Source organism: Pomacea canaliculata, linkage group LG9, assembly GCF_003073045.1.
Source record: "Pomacea canaliculata isolate SZHN2017 linkage group LG9, ASM307304v1, whole genome shotgun sequence".
In the NCBI taxonomy this organism is placed as follows: domain Eukaryota; kingdom Metazoa; phylum Mollusca; class Gastropoda; order Architaenioglossa; family Ampullariidae; genus Pomacea; species Pomacea canaliculata.
The window spans coordinates 3,365,315-3,388,204 of NC_037598.1; the positions used below are offsets into that span (position 1 = coordinate 3,365,315).

The following is a 22,890-nucleotide window of genomic DNA, read 5'->3' on the forward strand; positions in this document are numbered from 1 at the left end:
GTCTGTTGATATGGAAAAGTTGAAGGTTTTCTAGCATGCTGTGTTTAATAAGAGAAATTACATCGGACTCTTTCGTTTACTTAGACGAAGTCTCGTTCTCCGTCACGTGACCTTATGACATATGACCAAGACTGCTTACCGTGAGACAGACTGTTTTCTGTAATTTTTACAACTGTGCTTTGAACAGTTCACTTTAAAACCTAAACAAACTCACGTGACACCACCGATCACGAGTTCAAATCCTAGCAATGACCACAGACACTTGCTGTACGTCACTGACTGACGTCACGTCTGGTACCAGGGGGTGTGGCACGTGACAGTCTGGTACAAGGGGGTGTGGCACGTGATACCAGCACTCAACATCGATGAGGGCCTCGAAACAATTTAGACTACCCTACAGCCCGCTGTTGGAACTACATTACGTTGTGACGTAGACCTCCCTACAGCCCTCTGTGCGAATTGCATTACGTTGTGACGTAGACCTCCCTACATCCCTCTGTGGAAACTACATTACGTTGTGACGTAGACCTCCCTACATTCCGATGGGAGTATTTAATGACACCTGCATAACCCCGTTTTGAGAATGACATTGACTGCGATGTGTAAACATTCAACCCACTTCGATCATTACAATACATTGTGGCATCGATCCCTCTACAGCCCGTTGAGCGGAAGATTGTGACAGTCCACCTTCACATCCAGGTAAGTAATGATTACATTACCCGGGGACGTATACCTATCCCCGTCCCGCTGCGAGCATTGATACATGGTGACGTACGCTCTATGCTGCGAGCATTACAATATGTGACGTCGATCTCCCCACATCCTGCTCAGAGCACCACCGTCCATTACGATGTAAAACACCGACTTGTGAGCACTAAGAGTGTCAACTTCCAGTCGCAAGTGGTACATTGTGACCAGTCTACATGACGCTATTGTAACGTTTTACGAAAGAGTGTGTTGAATGTGTTTGCGAGCGCGTGTAAACATCTGCATGTAAACCACGCTCGCCGCACTCTTTCACCTTTTTCAACAAAAAGGTCCGGCCAACGATTAACACATTTAATGTTTATGAAATTAACTAACGATGAGATGAGGATGAAACAAAATAAAATCACGCTACCCCCTCCAGCGTCAACCTCTTCCAACGTTTCTCAGACGGTTGGCGCTGACGAAATCACTGACCAGCAGGCTAATCCTCTGAATTTCTTCACGCAGTTCGTGAAGTTAACTGTGTAGTTAACTGTGAAGTCCGCTGAATTTCTTCACGCAGTTCGTGAAGATAAAAGATAAAAATCCGTATCGGCGAAGATATTATATTCCGCTTGGATTGATTCCTGTACCACACTGGGTAATACTTCACACGATAATACTCCACTGGACGCACGTCGGCTATCCGTTGCTGGCAGTTAACCATATACTGTACACTCCCCACGAAGCTCTGTACACACCAACTGCTTGGTCTCGTCCGCCTCGAGAACCGTTTGATCTCCTAGGTTCATTCGTTCTTTTCTCCCTCCTGACCAATCAGGCACCTCTAGCGACCAGGTAACTAGGACGACCATCCAACAGCCTTTCTTGGAGACTCTCTCAACCAATCATCAGTACTGCATGGCTCTCCATAGCCTACCGTCGCCCTAGTTACATCTAAGCTCTCTGGTTACACTGTGCTCAGTTCATTTTACGTCATTCACTATATGACGCAAAAGAATCGTCACGCAGAGCCACGTCAGCGCTCGCGCGACTGCTCTTCCCTGACCACAGGGAAAGTTAAAAATAAAAATGAATCTAACTAGATTCGTCTCAATCGCGAATCGTTACAGCTACCAGAGATACATTAGCACTGATGAGTGCAATTGGACTCGTCGTCACGTCACTTTTACAGTCATCTCTTTCATCCATCCAAGGCTGCGTTGGGAGAAGGACCAGGACTGCGACAGGTCGTGTTGGTGAATTCCCAGTTCATCGTTGACAGTTCCTGCTGGCGTTAGCTCATCGTTAAGTTCCAGTTTCTTCCAATGATGTCGTCTCAGCTTGTTCCACGTGGCGCCTGACAAGTCCCCCACGGGGACATTGTGTGCAGCAATAGAGGAAGGACGTTCATCGAAGGACTCCAGCACCGTTTCTCCATTACAAAAGGTGTTTCAGTCGAGCGCCAGCTGTCTGCGCCTTTTCGCTCTCTCCTGCAAGACCGCTCCCGCAGGTCAAAGGTCAACGTAATCCGCAGCAAGCACTAGCAGGCGCCATGTTGATGAGTAAGGCGCTCACTCAGCGGACAATGCGTGCACGTGCGGGAGGAGGAGCCAGACTGTGTGACGTCATCCCGGCAGGTTAGAAAAGGGGCTCGTGGGGCTGCTCGGCTGCACACACACAGGTACGACGCTGTCCTCGCGCGGCACAGTACCACAGTGACGTCACAGCACGTGCCGTTCGAGAGCAACTCCAGGACAAGCATCTTTAAAGACCTCGACCCAACTGTCCGCCCTCACCACTGACCACCGCTACCCGTGTGTTGCTACCTCCACCTGAAATCTTCACCCGTGGGGCTGTCCGCTCGCTGACATCATGGTGAGTCATTAGTGTGTGTGTGTGCGCGCGTGCGTGCTTACTTTAAGTGAAACCAAGCGAATACGGGGCTGAGAAGTGCTGCCGCACGGCAGACCTTGAGACATAGCAACCCACAACCCACAACTCACTGCCTTGCGTGCCGCCAGGTAGGAGAGTAAGATGCCAGTCACTCACATGTGTGCATGCCGGTGATTGCCAGACTTGCTCCAGTTGTTTTTTCTTTTCTCTTTTTTTTCTCTCTCTGTGGTCCTGTCTCGCATTTTCTCGACTCCCGAGTTCCTTGTGATGTGTGAGTGTGTTTTGTGTAGCGTGGATACGTGGAGGCAGAATGAACGTTGAAGGTAGACATACCCGGGAGGGTCTTACTATTAAGCGGTTGAGATTGAGTTTCTTTTTGCTGCACTTTTCTCCCACCCTCCCCTTCACCCAATTGGCTGCATGTGGCGAACCCCCTTGATTCCCCTACCCCGTCCCCGCTGCCCTCTACCTCCCCTACAACGTGTTGCCCCATTACCACTCTACCCCTTCTCGGCGTTACCGTGGAATAGGTTTTCCCCACCCTTGGGGTATTGTGACCTCTAAACCCTGGGCAGAGTGTAATTCGCCTTCCCTGGGCGCAGGGTATCTAGGCCCCCCTCCCATCTCCCGGTTTACCTCCCCCCCCACCCGTTTCTCTCGTTGCCCGTTTAGCGGCCGGCAGCGGCTTTTGTTTGCACGCAGCAGCCGGGGGATGCTGGGAGTCTGTCTGCAGCATCTCGGCTTCAGAATCTCTGCGCGTTTTTTTAACCCCTTGTTTTTCGTTTTTTTTTTTTTAAAGCTGCGTAAACTGGATCTTTTCTTTCCCCCTCTGTCCAGGGGAGCAGCAACCCTTCCCTACTGCCAGTCGGGGGGAGTCCTTATCGGGAAGACTCGTGGCTGGCGCGCTGTCAGTCATAGTGACGTCACGTTCACAAACATTTCTGGCAGTGCACCGGGGCCGTCAGCCGGCCAGTGTCACACTGACACATAAGTGGCAACCAGATGTCAGACGGACACGACTGTTGCTGTCTCAGACATCAGACTGACGCTGGTGTCTGCACGCGAGCAATAGCCACACTGACGAGATGTCAGACTGACACCACGTGAAATGTCGGAATAACATTTCAGTCTGCGACCATTGACCCTGTGTGTAAACATGGCCGACTTTCACTTGTCTGTGAATGTCAGACTCACTTGTCTGTAGCTATGAGATGACACCTGTCATGACAGTCCTGCTAGCATAGCATCTGCTCCTGTCATGACAGTCCTGCTGTTTCCGTTATTCATGTCATCTCACAAACAGTGTCTGCTGGGCCTTCATTGGACGGTTACTGGAACACGTGATGACAGCATTTTGGGTGAAGCTGCTAAAGAAATGTCTACCTGGGGTGTCCAATACGAGCTACACGTTTACACCCCACTAATGAGTCAAAGAGGTTGGACACTCGGGTGGTGCTAGTGTACAAAGCGATCCATGTCCCGAAACTCACTGCGTATATCTGATTGTCTCACTTGATATTGTCAAGGCTGATTGTCTCACTTGGTATCGTCATGGCTGATTGTCTCACTTGATATTGTCATGGCTGATTGTCGCACCTGATACTGTCATATCTGATTGTCGCACCTGATACTGTCATGGCTGATTGTCTCACTTGGTATCGTCATGGCTGATTGTCTCACTTGGTATCGTCATGGCTGATTGTCTCACTTGATATTGTCATGGCTGATTGTCGCACCTGATACTGTCATATCTGATTGTCGCACCTGATACTGTCATGGCTGATTGTCTCACTTGGTATCGTCATGGCTGATTGTCTCACTTGATATTGTCATGGCTGATTGTCGCACCTGATACTGTCATATCTGATTGTCGCACCTGATATTGTCTAGATGTTATTGTCGCACAGTATTCTCATATCTTACTGACACACCTGATATTGTCATATCTTACTGTCGCATTATGTTGAGCCTAGATGTTATTCTCGGGTTATTTCACCTGTTCGGAAACAACCACGTTTTTACCTGTAATAATTAAAATGGCAGAAAGCTCATCTCGGAGCTGCCAATCCCTATATCCTCATCTCAAACAGATGGTGAGAAACAGGTTGATATCACTTGCTAAGGTGAGGATCGTGTCACACTAACCTTCTGCACTTTGCTCGACAGCATCAAGAGTATGTCAGACTAACCTTCTGCAACTGCTTTTGTCAGGGTCCCACCAGTCTCTGTACGCACCTGCCACCTCCTCTGTGAGGCTTAGGTTCATGGCAGACTAACCTTGAGTTGCTAGCATTCTCGTACGGGTTATGATTAGCATTGTCAGGCTAGCATCGTGTCAGGGTTAAGATTAGCATTGTCAGGCTAGCATCGTGTCAGTGTTATGATTAGCATTGTCAGGCTAGCATCGTGTCAGTGTTATGATTAGCATAGTCAGGCTAGCATTGTGTCAGGGTATGATTGGCATTGTCAGGGTAGCATCGTGTCAGGGTATGATTAGCATTGTCAGGCTAGCATCGTGTCAGGGTTATGATTAGCATTGTCAGGCTAGCATCGTGTCAGGGTTATGATTAGCATTATCAGCCTAGCCTAGTGTCAGGGTTATGATTAGCATTGTCAGCCTAGCCTAGTGTCAGGGTTATGATTAGCATTGTCACACTAGGATAGTATCAGGGTTATAATTAGCATTAAAGATCGCGTGAGACAGATATTGTGTCAGGGTTACGATCTTGTCAATGTTAGGATTATGCAAAGCGTGTCATTGTGTCAGACCTCAAATTATGTGAACTAGCATCGAGTCAGTGTTAAGATCATGTCAGACTAACCTTGTTCTGTAATTGTGCTCGTCAGTGTTAAGATCATGTCAGACCAACGTTTTTTCAGGGCGCCATGTCTGTTTGCATGCTGTCTGCCTTCACCTCCTCACCTAAAAGGCTTCATTAACCTTTTCTCAGCCACACGTGGGAAACTTTCACTGTAACCTTTCTTCGTCCATAGGTGGAACACATTTCCTGCAAAACGCTGGATGTACATGTACATAAGTCTTGGAACTGACATGCATGTGGGACTTTGTGTCAGTCTGACATGTGCAAACATACACATATAAGGCTAAGTCACATTTTCACAAGTTGGCAGTCTTATCCGCAAAGGTGTGAAGAGGAGCCAGTTATGTAGGAGAGGAGTGTGAGAGGAGTCTGTGGAGGGCTAGTGTGGTGTGGAGGAGGTGAGTATGAAGGGGGTGCGAGTGCCAGACAAGGGCTCGCTGCCGTGATGCCTGCGCCCTAAGGACGACAGCTCCGTTTTGTCGGCCCCGTGTGCGGCTGGCACGATGCACGACTGCTGCTACAGCGAGGAAGGGGGTGGGGTGAGAGGGAAACTGATGGGGGTGATACGGTGAGAGAAATACCTGAGAAGGAAAAGCAGCTTTCAGGACGGTGTGGGAGGAAGGGACGGGGGGGATGTGAGTGTGAGGGAAGGGTGTCTTGTGCCGCAGGCTGAAGGCGGTGTAGTCCGCAGTTTCACAGCACAAACCAGCAGACGGCCGGCAGCAAGAAAAGGTGAGGGTGAGACAGGAGCACAAGTACACCTGCTCGCCTTTGGCCATCGTGCAAGTAACGGCGCCACCTAAAGCCTCCCCCTCAGGTCAGGGCCAAATGTGGCCACAGCTTGTGTTCACGTGTCGGGTAGCTACAGGACCATCTACTTTATCTCACCGGCTCGATGCTGACTGCTTCGGTTTCACGGAGCAGTCTGTCTCTATCGTACCCACGAACGTGTAGAGGTGGACTGCTGTCTGTCTGCACAGACCAACGCTTAGCCTCTTGCGAAGTTCGCAATTAGTCTCGGCGAACCTTATTAATGAATGTGACGTAACCGGAAGCTTTGTACATTTTAACAAACCTGCCTCGTTTTAGTAGATAGTCTGAAATGTGACTAAACCGGAAGTTTTGTACACACTAACCTCGTTTTAGTAATTAACTGGGAAAAATCGTCTGCCAGCAGTCGATTAATACAAGTTCATGGTCTCCCGGCACAGTCTCTACCTACCAGCACAGTCTGTCTATCATACCAGCACCGTCTGTCTCTACCTACCAGCACAGTCTGTCTATCATACCAGCACAATCTGTCTCTACCTACCAGCACAGTCTGTCTATCATACCAGCACAGTCTGTCTCTACCTACCAGTACAGTTTGTCTATCATACCAGCACCGTCTGTCTCTACCTACCAGTACAGTTTGTCTATCATACCAGCACCGTCAGTCTCTACCTACCAGTACAGTTTGTCTATCATACCAGCACCGTCTGTCTCTACCTACCAGTACAGTTTGTCTATCATACCAGCACCGTCTGTCTCTACCTACCAGTACAGTTTGTCTATCATACCAGCACAGTTTGTTTCTCCTAGCAGCTTATCTTTAGCGCAGTTTCCATCGTTTCCAATTGTTCATCTTCATAATCCTGTCGTAATACTGCTCCCTGCCTCCCAGTGCATTCTGGATGTATGATGCAGAGATCAAAGTATATATTGTACGATGTATTATACACATCACGGAAGATCTCGGTATATCGACAGTACTCCCTGACTCCCTCATAGTCACCCTTTAACCCCTTAGCAGAGCCTGAAGACAGGCAGGGTATGTGGCAGCTGATAGACGACCTCGGCGCACTCGTCTACACGTGTTGTACCGCTACGCCCTCCGCATTCAGTTAATTAAACGTCTCATAACGACTCTCCCTTGTCTGCCTGCCCACATAGAGATCACAGAGATCATATATCTGCAGTGAGATCACATACATCATAGAAGTCTGTGGTGAGATATAGAAGTCTGTGGTGAGATATAGAAGTCTGTAACGATATCATACAAGTCTGTGGTGAGATATAGAAGTCTGTAACGATATCATACAAGTCGGTGGTGAGATATAGAAGTCTGTAACGAGATCATACAAGTCGGTGGTGAGATATAGAAGTCTGTAACGATATCATACAAGTCTGTGGTGAGATATAGAAGTCTGTAACGAGATCATACAAGTCGGTGGTGAGATATAGAAGTCTGTAACGAGATCATACAAGTCGGTGGTGCCTCCTGTCGATGGCGCGGAAGATGGGTTCTGAAGAGAGAGAACTGAGATATGACGAGGGCGGAGGAGGGGTGTGTGAAGGGCATGGAGGGTGCAATCCACGGGTCAGGGCTGTCTACCCCGAGCTTGCAATCCCAGGACCACAAAGCATCCCCTTGTCTGTGGTCCATATCTATTCTGAGCCTCGGTGTGAAGAAAGGCGGGGGCTGTAGCCATGGAGATGGCCAGCGACTTGACTTGTTAAGTGAACTGACTTATCGCCAAAGCCCAGCCATGGTTACAGCTCCCTCGAAATTCTGGAACCACAGATAAACGGAGGTGACGTCATGCCTCACTGACATTGTGTAGGGCCGAGCAGGACTGCAGCTGCAGGTGTGTATGAGTAACACGTGCACAGAAACTGCAGCGTTTGTCAGGGACACAGCAGTCTGTCGGTGACAGTAGTACATGAAAGCAGTCTGTTTGTCAATGACACTTCTACAGGCCAGCGTGACTGCCACTACAGTCTGTCAATGACACTTCTACAGGCGAGCGTGACTGCCACTACAGTTTGTCAGTGACACTCTGTGTCACTGTGTCACGGAGCTGCACCGTCTGTCAGTGACTTGTACAAAACTGAAATGCAGCTACAGTTTGGCATGTCACTCAGTGTCTTGGCGAGTGGTCTTCTGGCCCTCACACGTTTGTTGCCGTTGAAGTGGAGGCCAGTAACTTCTAGGTTGCTGCAAGCTTGGGGGTCATGAGGTCGTTGGATGCTGTTAGTCATTATAGTCGTCACATTGTGAGATGTTAGTAGCCTGTATATAGGGTGTTATATATGTTAGTGACTATTACCTCACTAGAGTATAGGGGTCAGTCAGGAAGGCGTTAGATGCTAGCGACTATTACCTCACTTGAGTGTAGGGGTCAGTCAGGAAGGCGTTAGATCAGGGGTGGGCAATTAATTTTCCCAAGAGGCCGCATGAGAAATTGGGATGGTGTTAGAGGGCCGGACTAATATAGTTAACTCAGTTTTACCCAATACTGTATATATAGTATATATACTGGCGGGCAGGTCAGCGGACGGGCCGGTCAGAGACAGGAGGCGGGCCGGATCCGGCCCGCGGGCCGGCCTTTGCCCAGGTCTGCGTTAGATGCTAGCGACTGTATATTACCTCACTAGAGTGTAGGGGTCAGTCAGGAAGGCGTTAGATGCTAGTGACTGTGTATTACCTCACTAGAGTGTAGGGGTCAGTCAGGAAGGCGTTAGATCAGACCTGGGCAAACGCCGGCCCGCGGGCCGGATCCGGCCCGCCTCCTGTCTCTGACCGGCCCGCCCGCTGGCCGCCCACCAGTAAATATACTATATATACAGTATTGGGTAAAACTGAGTTCACTATATTAGTCCGGCCCTCTAGAACCATCCCAGTTTCTCATCCGGCCCCTTGGGAAAATTAATTGCCCACCCCTGTGTTAGATGCTAGTGACTGTATATTACCTCACTAGAGTGTAGGGGTCAGTCAGGAAGGCGCTAGATGCTAGCAGCCGATAAAGTGTTGGATGCTGTTGACTGTTACGTCGTTGAAAGCCATTTTGATGTTCTTATCGTTATTAAACGCCGTTTCTCGCGAGAAAGCTGTAGTATTCCGTCAAAAGAAATGTCTATCAACAAGGGCAGTTTTTTGCAGTAAATTCTTTATTTGTCTTATTTAGGTCCGTCCCATCGGCAGCAGTCTTTACCTTTTTAAAAAGGATAGGACTCTATCAACAAATTAAAATTTTTACATTCTGATAGTTCTCTCTTGGTTTCTGGGTGTTGGTGGCCTTTTTGGGCTTCACCACCCTTTTTACACTTCATTTTTTCTTTTACACCTTGTTCACTCACTTTGTTGGTTTGTTTTTAAAGATACATGACTTGAGAAGATTTTCCCCGAGACCTTTAAATGTAAAATTACTTTTGTTGCCGTGCTATAGCCCTAGTTGCTGGCACGGCATGAAACACCAACAAACAAACAACCTTGTCCGGAGTTGGGCAAGATGGCGACCATTCCGCTGATGCTGGACACGGTTGACCTACACCTCCGCCCTTTAGTATCGCTTTCCCTGGCTCCCTGATTCCAGGCTGGAGTAGGGCGTCCCCACCCTCACCCTGGCAGGTCGGCGCTGATGCTGGCCCCTTCGCTCGCCGCTTGCTGTGGCGCTGTGGTCTGCACGTCGCCATGCTGGTGAGGGCGCAGGGCTCCATTCGGCAGAGTTGAGCCAGTCTCTCCATTCTCGAACATTCCTTCTGCTCACTCTCACACATTCTCTCAATCTGCTCATTCTTTCAAACCGCTCATTTCTACGCTGGCTCTCGTTCCCACGAACTTAATTTGCTCACTGTCACGAACTCACGCACTCACCTCACTTTCCCAAGAAGTTTCTCAGTCCTCTCACTCTCTCACACGATCAGTTTTTTCTCACAAACTCACCAGCTCACCAGAGGGAGTGCATCTCTCCCTATGTGTGTTACAGAGGGAGTGCATCTCTCGCTATGAGTATGACAGAGGGAGTGCATCTCTCGCTATGTGTGTTACACAGGGAGTGCATCTCTATGCATGTTACAGATGGAGTGCATCTCTCGCTACGAGTATGACAGAGGGAGTGCATCTCTCGCTATGTGTGTTACAGAGGGAGTGCATCTCTATCCACGTGGGACAGGCCGGCGTGCAGATCGGCAATGCATGCTGGGAGCTGTACTGCCTGGAGCATGGCATCCACCCCAACGGCCACATGGAGGACCTGAAGGCGGCCATGGCTAACAACGACGAGTCGTTCAACACCTTCTTCTCCGAGACTTCCATGGGCAAGCACGTGCCGCGCGCCGTCTACGTCGACCTGGAGCCCAGCGTCGTGGGTTAGTCCCCCTGCGCCCAGTCCTTTCTTTTGAGTGATCTGCTCTTGATGGTACATTGTGACTTTATTGTGTCTTTCCATCAATGCAGGTGACATCATTGCAGCGAATGTGTCTTGAGTATGTGGTTATCATACGCTCACAGCAGGGTGTGTACGTGCGTGTGTACATATGTGTGTGTGTGTACATATATGTGTGTGTACATATGTGTGTACGTGCGTGTGTACATATGTGTGTGTGTGCAGATGAGGTGAGGACGGGTCCGTACCGCCAGCTCTTCCACCCAGAGCAGCTTATCAGCGGCAAGGAGGACGCCGCCAACAACTACGCTCGCGGCCACTACACCGTCGGCAAGGAAATCGTCGACCTCGTCTTGGACAGAATTCGCAAGATGGTTAGTGTACACTGGCACAGTTAGTGTATAGTGGCACAATTAGTGTACACTGACACGATTAGTGTATAGTGGCACAATTAGTGTACACTGGCACAGTTAGTGTATAGTGGCACAATTAGTGTACACTGACACGATTAGTGTATAGTGGCACAATTAGTGTACACTGGCACAGTTAGTGTATAGTGGCACAATTAGTGTACACTGACACGATTAGTGTATAGTGGCACAATTAGTGTACACTGGCACAGTTAGTGTATAGTGGCACAATTAGTGTACACTGACACGATTAGTGTATAGTGACACAATTAGTGTACACTGACATGATTAGTGTATAGTGACACAATTAGTGTACACTGGCACAGTTAGTGTATAGTGGCACAATTAGTGTACACTGACACGATTAGTGTATAGTGACACAATTAGTGTACACTGGCATGATTAGTGTATAGTGGCACAATTAGTATACACTTGCATGATTAGTGTATATCACCTATCAACTTTGATGCTCATTTACCTACATTGATGATTGACAACAACAAAGACCAAACATTTTTATTCCAGAACCCCTGATTTAGCGCTTGAAATATTTCATCAGAATGTTTTGATATCACAAGCTTGAAGGGTGCTAGACAATAACTTCTTATAGCTTGTGTTGAGCAGATCACCATAATTCAAAATGTTTGTGCTTCTACAAAACTAGCCAGGAATAAAATCATCTCTAATAGGAGCAAAATGTTTACATTGTAACATCTCATGAAATTCATCTCCTATTTCTTGAGACTCACACAGACTGCACAACCTCTCATCACATGCAATATCTGCAATTCTGAACGTGCATTTTGTGGACAAGAATCTAAAGGGCTTCATTGCAAATAACAGCCGTTCTGATCAACAAGACAGATATCTGATTCAAAATGTCTGCTTTTACAAATGGTAATTGTAATAAATGTCGGATGATTCAAAATCACTAAGCCAAGCAACTTCTTACTTTAAGTTTAAACTGCTGTGCTGAACAAGACAAGTAAAACTGATTAATCCAAGTTCATTTAAGAGGGATTCTACAGTAATTAGATCATGTATTTTGCTTTATAGTATAGCTCCAGCAGAACTCAATATATTACACTTGAAAAATTATTAATATTTTCTAGATGGATTAATTTAAACCAATAATTGACCGTTCTACCTTTTGCTTTGATCTCTAATGGCAACTGCCCCAGTTCCCCATCTATCATTCTTGTGGGGACGGGTGTGTTAAATAAATTTTAATTTGAAAATTATTTTAAGGAATCATAATTGCAACTTACTAGCCAGCTGAGGCATAGAAGGAAACCACACTTCGCAACCATATTGAAATCATATAGGAATAATATTAATTGAATAATTTGATTTGCAGGTCACACAGTAACATTAATTTGGAACAGCTTCTCACAAGTGTAGAAATAGCTTAAAGAGCTTTAATAATACTAACTGTAAAATTTGTAAAGCGTATGCTCACACTCTTAAGGAGCATGCTTTTAGCGCTTAAAAGCAAGAAATGGACAGCATTGAGGGACAGGAAAACAAACAAATAACGCTTATCATATAGATTCTTTTGTGCAGCATTGAATTTATTATTGTAATCAAAGTAGATACTTAGGTATTCAAAGTCAAATATTGCCTCCACCTTTTGACCAACCTCCCTTTCCTCTAGAAAAAAACAATTTTCATCTTGCTATCAACAATTTTTAGCCACCAGTGATTAACAGTATCCATTGTATCTAGAACCTTTTGCAAATCTTGTGAACTTTCAGTTCGTATCAGAGTATCATCAGCATGTACCGTACATAAAACAGTATCATCAGCATGTACTAGTACATAAAACAGTATCATCAGCATGTACTAGTACACCAGAGTATCATCACCATGTACTAGTACACCAGAGTATCATCAGCATGTACTAGTACATAAAACAGTATCATCAGCATGTACTAGTATCATCACAACTATACATCAGCATACAGTACATAAAACATATCATCAGCTACACAGTATCAGCATGTACTAGTACATAAAACAGTATCATCAGCATGTACCAGTACGAGTATCATCAGCATGTACCAGTACACTAGAGTAACATCAGCATGTACTAGTACATAAAACAGTATCATCAGCATCTAGTATCATCGCATACAGTTACATTAGAGTATCATCAGCATGTACTAGTATCATATCAGCATTACTAGTACACTAGTATCTCAGCATGTACTAGTTACACTAGAGTATCATCAGCATTGTAACTAGCATGTACAGTTAACTAACAGCATTACTAGTACATATCATCAGCATGTACCAGTACTAAAACAATCATCAGTACCTAGAGTATCATCACATTACCAGCATATAGTCATCCAAAGTATCATCAGTGTACCATCAGATCCAGTACTAAACAGTTAGTTCACATCCTAACTTCATCGACATTACAAAGTTTTTCAACTGTTTCTCGCAGTTGTCAAATTTTTCATTTTGTGTAAGGTGTGTTTCTAAGTCGTGCACTGCAAAAAGTGTAATAACGAATAACCTTGTGGGACTCCATCAATGCATTGAAGAAAGTCAGAGAACTGGTTTACGACTTTCTACACGATTTTGCAATTTTTTATCTTTTACAATCTCCAGAATTCCACCACATAAACCATAATTATGGCAAAGTATAAAAATGTATTACACTTTATTCCCATCAGACTTAGGACGGGTTGTATATTATCGTTTCAATCTTAATTTATCTGTGGTAGTCTGAGACACTAGCATGGCTCTGGCATTTAATTAATGTCTGTCTCTCTGTCTGTCTGTGTGTGTGTTGACAGGCTGACCAGTGTACGGGTCTGCAGGGGTTCCTCGTGTTCCACAGTTTCGGCGGCCGGACGGGCTCTGGTTTCTCCTCGTTGCTGATGGAGAGACTGTCGGTGGACTATGGCAAGAAGTCCAAACTGGAGTTTGCCGTCTATCCTGCCCCTCAGGTCGGCACTGCTGTTATCTCCCTTTTGTCTTCCGCTTGCTGTCCGCGTCACAGTACTCTGGTGACGTGTGGTGGCAAGACATGAACATGGCACCTTATGTGTATGTGTATGTGTATGTGTATGTGTATGTGTATGTGTGTGAAGATTTGTTTACTTCGTTTTAAATTTTTTTATTATCGTCTCATCATCATCATCAGCAGAAGTATCACCAAAACAATAACCAGAGTAGACCTGTCAGGTCCAAGCATACATAAAGAGCTTTTCCTCACGCCCATGAGGTTATAATAAGGCCCTCGATCACTACTCACGCTTTCTCAGTGACCTTGTATCCTGACAGGTATCCACGGCTGTGGTGGAACCGTACAACTCCATTTTGACCACCCACACCACGCTTGAACACTCGGACTGCGCCTTCATGGTAGACAACGAAGCTATCTACGACATCTGTCGCCGAAACCTCGACATCGAGCGGCCGTCATACCACAACCTCAACCGCCTCATCGGCCAGATCGTCTCCTCCATCACCGCTTCCCTCCGCTTTGACGGGGCGCTCAACGTGGACCTGACGGAGTTCCAGACCAACCTCGTGCCTTACCCCCGCATTCACTTCCCGCTTGTTACCTACGCCCCCATCATTTCAGGTGAGATAAGTCTTCCCTCCAGCCAACTCCCGACTCGCAACAGGTGATGATGTTTGTTTACATACACAATGAAGTCTTGGACTGCAATACGTATTGTACACAGATACAGTGGAAGATCAAACATGGAGGAGTATTGGACCGTGATACTTATGATACACAAACGTATTCTTAACATGCTTAGGTGGAGTATTGTAAACATAATTAAAATAATTTTATTGCACAGAAAGGATCGAGTATTATCTTCATTCCTATTGGTGTGTTGGACATGTTAGAGGGTTTCCTGCAACTGGGTTCTCTTGTTTACCTGGCCCAGACAAATGAGACACCGTCAAATGATGGAAGTGTCTTCTGCAGAAAAATAATTTTTTATGTACTCGGACATGTCATTAAGAAAAGACTCAGATTTTGTACAAATCACGTGACAGTTGAGGAAAGCCGTCACAGAAATAAATACAGATTAGTCAAGGTATACAATATGGAGACAGAGAAGACTGGTTTCGTCTATGCTTGTAGAAACCTGATTTAAAGCGAGCATTGTGACTTATCACTCAACTTTTATGTAGTATTGTGTCTTAACACTCAACCCTCCTCCAGCATTTCCTCTTATTTTTGTTTTGTAAACTTACCGATGTATCTTACCACTTACCCCATCACCAGCATCGTGTCTCACCTCTCAACCCTCCTCCAGCCGAAAAGGCTTATCACGAGCAGATGTCTGTGGCGGAGATCACCAACGCCTGCTTCGAGCCGTGCAACCAGATGGTGAAGTGCGACCCTCGCCACGGCAAGTACATGGCGTGCTGCATGCTGTACCGCGGGGACGTCGTGCCGAAGGATGTCAACGCCGCCATCGCCACCATCAAGACCAAGCGCACCATCCAGTTCGTCGACTGGTGCCCCACCGGCTTCAAGGTCGGCATCAACTATCAGCCGCCTACCATCGTGCCAGGTGAGTGACACTGACATGTCATGTGTTTTCTACACTTGTCTTTCTATTCCTTGCCGAACTGTTGTTTATTCTTCCATCCCTCGTATGCAGTCCGTGGCTCACTCCTGTTGTAAGCACTAAGAGCATGCTCCGTAAGAGTCTGAATATGTTATATCAATCTATATTATTATTATGACAGTAAGGGGACTGACACTGACATGTCATGACAGCAGTCACATGAGTGAGGTCATGCCAGGCTTCTCTTTGCTGATTTTTAACACAACCTCACTTGCTGGCGGAGAGTCCAGCTTCAGACTTCCATGTGTCTCACCAAGTAACTCTCTGGACCCTGGCTGTCATTCTCCACCAGCGTTTGACCTTTCGTCAGTGTATTTCTCATGTCTGAGGAAATGCTGGCCTTCGAACTTCGTAGGATGAGCACCTGTCGTCATCATCTCACCTGATCTTTGCTTTGTGCCGAGGACAGACCACTGGAAATGTCTTTTAGCTGGGATAACCAGGTATCTCCTTGACTGTCTTGAAAGGATCCAGAATAACATTGCTCACCTCATCTGTAGACCATCTAGATGTGAACATTTCCCACATGTCAAGACCATCTAGATGTGAACATTTCCCACATGTCAGACCATCTAGATGTAAATATTTACCACATGTCAGACCATCTAGATGTGACCATTTACCACGCCAGACCATCTAGATGTGAACTGATATCACCTATCACATGCTCTCTTCACTAGCAACTCAACTACACCTGTAGTCTACAAGCTTTCCACTCTGACTTACTCTGCTGTCTCTCACTCCCATCTACACACCCGCATGACCTCTTCGCTCATCTCCTGACACCCGGCTTCTGCAAGTCTCACTCAGACAAGGACTGTGGACAGAGGTCTGTCTCATACCAAGCCCAACAGCTTGGAACAGATTACCTGTCAGTCTTTGACCCTCTTTGACACTCTTTGACACTCTCATTCTCTGACAACCTTGAAGTCCAAACGTGTATAACGTGTGTCTGTAGATTACTTTGTGTGTGAGTGAGTGTGTGTTGAGTGTGTGTGTGAGTGTGAGTGTGTGTGTAGAAGTGAGTGAGTCTTATATTCGAATGTGGGTGCACGGTTGTTGACGATTTAGTCTATGTATGATTTATTTAAAGCGCTCTGCGCAAATTTTCGGAAAGGGTTAGAGTTGGGTGGGTGACACGCATTTCTTACACATTTGTGCTGAGCTGTGCTGTGTTGTGTTGTGTTGAGCTGTGCTGTGCTGTGTTGAGCTGTGTGTGCTGTGTTGAGCTGTGCTGTGCTGTGTTGAGCTGTGCTGTGCTGTGTTGAGCTGTGTGTGCTGTGCTGTCTGTGTTGAGCTGTGCTGTGTTGAGCTGTGCTGTGCTGTGGTGTGCTGTGTTGTGCTGAGCTGTGCCACTTTTTAACCGATGTTTTGTCTAGAGGAGAGGGGTGGAAGAGGGAAAGTAAATTGCGATTCCTAGAACAGACATTCAAACCTAAATTCTTCCCCATAATGCTAGTCCTTTTTCACACCCTTCCTTTTGTAATATCATGTTACTCTCAGCTCTTGTTCTTGTTATTTGGTTCCTCTGTGTTTTCTGTATTTGATTTTATTCTTCGTTTAGTACGGTTGTTTATTCTTGTATAGCTCATATCTTATTTGTTTGTTTTCCTGTCCATGTTTCGTTCTTGTTCTTGTTCTTAAGTGCTAAGAGCATGCTCCTTAGCAGCGTGAGTCCGCACTTTACAAATTTTGCATTATTAAATAAGACAGAGACACAAACCTACATAACACAGACATAGTCAAACGAAAATAAAACATTGTCAAACCCACATACGACAGAGACACAAACCCACATAAGACAAATTTTTAACCGAAGAGAAAGGCAGTCCTAAAACCCATACTCCCGCCCCCCTCGCAATAAGCTTGTTTGTGCCCTTACGTAAATAATAATAATAATAATAATAATAATAATAATAATAATGTAGTGACCGTGGTGTGTACAATCAAATTTAATGAAGCAGAAATGAGCTGTTCATTGTTCTTAGTGAAGAATATTACATATTGTCATCCACTTTGTCACTTTGAGCGGTTGCCGAACGCACAGGTCAAACAATGTGGCCGACTTGCTAGTGTTGCGACAGAGTTACAGGACTGACGCTTGTGGTCGGTGTGTCGCAGGGGGTGACTTGGCGCAGGTGCAGCGCGCCGTGTGCATGTTGAGCAACACCACGGCCATCGCCGAGGCCTGGGCCCGCCTGGACCACAAGTTCGACCTCATGTACGCCAAGCGCGCCTTCGTGCACTGGTACGTCGGTGAAGGTGAGTCCTGGGATCAGGCCCTTAATGACACGTGACATCAGGCCCACCTTTAGCCTCTGGCCATGCATGCATTCGTCTGAGATTTAGGGCTACTGTACGACGTCAGCTTCCTGTTTAGCTAGTGTACGACGTCAGCTTCCTGTTTAGCTAGTGTACGACGTCAGCTTCCTGTTTAGCTAGTGTACGACGTCAGCTTCCTGTTTAGCTACTGTACGAATAGCCTTCCTTACCTCCCCCTCACCTCAACACACTCACGAAGGACAGGCAGTAGTATAGTCTAGTATAGTCTATAGCAGTGATGCCCAACCTTTTTCGGCCTGCGGGCCATACACATTTCCGACATGCATTTCACGGGCCGCTTCACCGCAAAAATACAAAAAAGAAAAAAAAAATAGAGCAGATACCATTTTTTATTAGAAACAAGTTGTACTTACCATTAATTATGTACTAATTAGTGGGATATTTGAAGTTGTTTACCCGAAACCAACTTTTGAATGTCCGGCTGCATCGTAGAGACACCAAGTCAGAGAACTGAATCGAAATGTTCGTCCATCGAAAAAAAGATTGAGAGACGCACCTAGTAGGGATAAATACTTCTTCTTCCCTTTTTTTCGTTTTTTTTTTTTTTATAGGTCTTTTTTTATGACTAACATGCCGATTTCCTGCACTGTGGGCAGAAGTTTCGCGGGCCGGATGGCACCGCGTCGCGGGCCGTAGGTTGGGTATCCCTGGTATATAGTATCATAGGCAGCAGACAGGTCTAGCATGGAGAGAAATGACATGTCACCTCTATCTACAGCAGACAAAATGTCGTTTGTCACCTTCAGCAATGTGGTCTCAGTGCTATGAACAGGCCATAAGCAAACTGATGGAGAAATCACATTTTCAGAGTTAAAGTAGGAGAGAAGTTGCTTGAGAACTACGTTTTCAAGGAATTTGGACAGAAATGACAAGTTTGAGACTGGGCGGTAATTGTTTAGCACGTTGATGTTGAGGGGAAGGTTTTTTAACAGCGGTTTTACTTAGGCTGTTTTCAACGAAGTTGGGAAGATAAACCCGATTGTGGGGAAGCAGATGTCTTCACACACACACACTGCGGTGATACCAATGCCTTGTGCAGTAAGACGAGTAACTGAGTGCTTAGGCCCAGACCCACTCATTCATCGTAAGCGTTTCTTATGCTTATTTGTGTATGTGCAGGTGTGCATTCATGTCTGTGTGTGTGTGTGAGCAGGCATGGAGGAGGGCGAGTTCTCAGAGGCACGGGAGGACCTGGCGGCGCTTGAAAAGGACTACGAAGAGGTGGGAGTGGAGAGCGCCGAGATGGGAGACAACCAGGACGAGGGCGACGAGTACTAGAGGGCGTTGACCTTGCGGCAGGCCAACGGTCCGCCATGTTTGCTGTGTTTCTGCTTTAGTGCTTCCAGTCTCTCACAGCAACGCTCTTGAGTGTCCCTGTAGCCAGCTTCATGCCACACAGCAAGTCTACAACCTGCTAGTTGTCTCCCCACTCCCCATCCCACAGTCACGTGTGATATCCTCCAGCTAACGGTTTCAAAAACTATTTATTTATTATTTACTTATTTATTTGTGGAGTATCAGTGTGTACTAGTTTGCTCTAAGGCTGTGAGAAAAGAAAGTAAGTAAATGGGTGCCAATTGTCTTTATGATGACATTTTACAATTCCTGTGTCAGCAGCAGGGTCTGCGTTCTATGTAAACGGCATTCAGATCTCAGCTTGTCTTGTTAGACGAATGCACTTACCCTGAAAATATTGCAATAAACTTTCCTAACGCCCCGTGTAAACCTTCGCATTACATTCGCGCCACGTGCTCATGGTTTTGGTGGATCAGGTCATAGCTGTCAGAACTCTTCCCTATCTAACTCACCGAACTCTTCCTCTCGTCACCAGCGGCCGTCGTTATGAAGGGAGAGTGGTTGTTCTACAGCAAAACGGAGAAAAGAAAAAGCATCTTGTTTTGGTAGTTACATTGCTATGCCCAGATATTACGCGGATGTTCCTCCGAGTTTCTTTACCCCACCCATCTTTGTTACCGCTCCATGCTGTAGCTACAGGGGTAAAACAAGGTCTACGAGCTGGACACCGCTTTATACTGTAGCTACAGGGGTAAAACAAGGTCTACGAGCTGGACACCGCTTTATACCGTAGCTACAGGGGTAAAACAAGGTCTACGAGCTGGACACCGCTTTATACCGTAGCTACAGGGGTAAAACAAGGTCTACGAGCTGGACACTGCTTTATACTGTCGCTACAGGGGTAAAACAAGGTCTACGAGCTGGACACCGCTTTCTAACTTTGAAACTAAGACGGTTGTGCTGTCGCTTCCCACGCTGCCCCAGGGCAGGACGTTACCCTCACTTCATGACTACCGCCCCAGATCCCTGAACTCTTCACTGTTCTTGGTGTTGTACTGAGAACTCACGACTTTTGTCTTTGCATTATTGTATGGAAAATACTTCTCTCTCTCTCTCCTGTTGCATTCAAAGTAGCGTCCTGTTTATTATTTATTTACTGCTTGCACAGTTCTCTTCACCGTAAATTGTTCTTTCTGTAATGATAACACAGTGCTGGAAGTTTCTCTTTGTATCTGATGCTCATGACTGACATCACAGACTGACGGGGTCTACATTTAACGTAGGACTGGGGTCACAAACTGATGGGATCCATATTTAGCATATGCTTGGGGTCACAGACTGACGGGGTCTACATTTAGCATGCGGCTGGAGAACACCTATAGTCATTGTACTTCTCACGCTGCTGGCTGAGAACAACTTATTATACTTGAGTGGTTGCCCAAACGGTGTATACTTGCGCTGCCCCTGTGCAATCTTCCGTGCAGACTGAATGCTACTCACTTCCGTCCAATGGGTAGCAGTTCCGTCTGTCCTACCCCATGTACTCGCGCGCAGTGGCACCAAAGACGCGAGGCTGTGGTGAGTGAGAAGCTGCCTGGCCTTAACTTGTCAATGTGCTGTGAGGAGCGTCTTCCATTTTGAATTCACTAACCCTTTCCCAGGACCCACTATAGTACGGTGACGTCACTGACATACAATTAGTGATCACAGTGAAAGAGAAACCGTAAACTGCGAGGGTTGGAGGTGACGGGATCAGTTTTTGATGAACATGATGGGAACACTTCGTATGACCATAACGGGAACAGTATATGTTGTGTACAACTATGACGTCAGTTGCGCTGCGTAATGTGTCAACGTGCACTGTATTACAATGTTGCTGTGTACTGTCATCGTACACTTGATTACGTGTCAATGTGTACTGTCATCGTGCACTTTAGTACAATATCAGTGTGTCTTGCGTCATCGTACAATTAATTACTTGTGTGCTGTTTACAGCAATGGTAACTGTGTTCTAGACACTTGTCATAGTATGCATAGTCTACACACTAAGTAAGGATTAGACGTACACTGTTAACTGGGTAAACACTATGTGAAAATTACACTCACAGTATTAACATTCTGGGTTTGGGTAATAACAGTAACTAAATAATGTCAAATGGTGACAGTAAGTTCTGCCTCAAATGAGACTGAATTGTTCAAGGAACGAGAAGGAAGGACCACATCGTTGTTCTTTCATGACGTCATAGTCGACCATCCACGATCCCTTGTCTGCCACTCCATTTCCTTTATTTACAGAGAACGCGACGTAGTGTCCACCTCAAGGCTGTCCTCCCAGTTATTAGTAAAAGTAGGTAACTGTCCTGGTCCGCCAGTGCTTTACACCTCGATTTAGTAGCAGGAAGTACGTCACAGTCCTTGTCTGTGAGTGCCTTACGTCACGTAGTCCCACTCATCACCCCTCCTTCCCGTGTCACTTGACGTCATCTTTAAGACGAGCATGGAATCATCTGGTCTCGTGCCGTGAAGACCGACACCCGGTATAAGAACGTCACACGTGTAGGAAGGATGTGACGTCACACTTATTCGGAGGATGTAAAGTGTATTATGGGTGTTGCTGAGGCAAATAAACGTGTTTGCTGTTTGTGATACAGATTCGGATATATTCTTCCTTGCTGTTTGCATGTGTGTGTGTGTGCCTGTATTGACACCACAAACCCACACAAACATTATATACATGACATAAATAACATTATATACATGATATAAATAACATCATGTACATGATATAAATAACATTATATCCATGATATAAATAACATTATATACATGATATAAATAACATTATCTACATGACATAAATAACATTATATACATGATATAAATAACATCATATACATGATATAAATAACATTATATACATTACATTATATAAATAACATTATCTACATGATATAAATAACATTATCTACATGATATAAATAACATCATATACATGATATAAATAACATTATCATTACATTATATAAATAACATTATATACATGATATAAATAACATCATATACATGATATAAATAACATTATCTACATGACATAAATAACATTATATACATTATATAAATAACATTATCTACATGATATAAATAACATTATCTACATTATATGATATAAATAACATCATATACATTATATAAATAACATCATATACATGATATAAATAACATTATCTACATGACATAAATAACATTATATACATGATATAAATAACATTATATACATGATATAAATAACATTATATACATGATATAAATAACATTATATACATGATATAAATAACATTATATTACATGATATAAATAACATTATATACATGATATAAATAACATTATATACATGATATAAATAACATGATATATACATTGATATAATCATATTCAATATATATAATAACATCATATACAATATAAATAACATTATACGACATTATACATTATAATACTTAATACATGATATAAATAAACATTATACATGATATAATAACATTATACAATGAATAAATACTTGCATTAACATTTTACATTTTAACTTATCATTATATAAAACATCATATACATTCATAATAACATTATATACATGATATAAATAACATTATATATATAAATAACATCATATATGATTAATAAC

The 22,890-nt window shown here is 45.0% G+C and overlaps 1 protein-coding gene across 1 annotated transcript; it reads left to right on the forward strand.

Annotated features, from left to right (window-relative positions):
- Window positions 1-2,335: 2,335 nt before the first annotated feature.
- LOC112572014 (tubulin alpha-8 chain-like) lies at window positions 2,336-21,860 on the forward strand. Its single transcript, XM_025251500.1, has 8 exons — window positions 2,336-2,568; window positions 10,313-10,538; window positions 10,781-10,929; window positions 13,770-13,922; window positions 14,260-14,563; window positions 15,252-15,512; window positions 17,691-17,831; window positions 19,066-21,860. The coding sequence occupies exons 1-8, from the start codon at window positions 2,566-2,568 to the stop codon at window positions 19,188-19,190; spliced, it is 1,362 nt and encodes a 453-aa protein (XP_025107285.1). The 5' UTR covers window positions 2,336-2,565; the 3' UTR covers window positions 19,191-21,860.
- Window positions 21,861-22,890: the final 1,030 nt, after the last annotated feature.

Excerpts from the sequence above, each read along its gene's own strand:
- LOC112572014 (XM_025251500.1), top strand. Across the intron at positions 15,513-17,690 it reads GCCGCCTACCATCGTGCCAG|GGGGTGACTTGGCGCAGGTG; the intron begins GTGAGTGACACT and ends GGTGTGTCGCAG. Across the intron at positions 17,832-19,065 it reads GCACTGGTACGTCGGTGAAG|GCATGGAGGAGGGCGAGTTC; the intron begins GTGAGTCCTGGG and ends GTGTGTGAGCAG.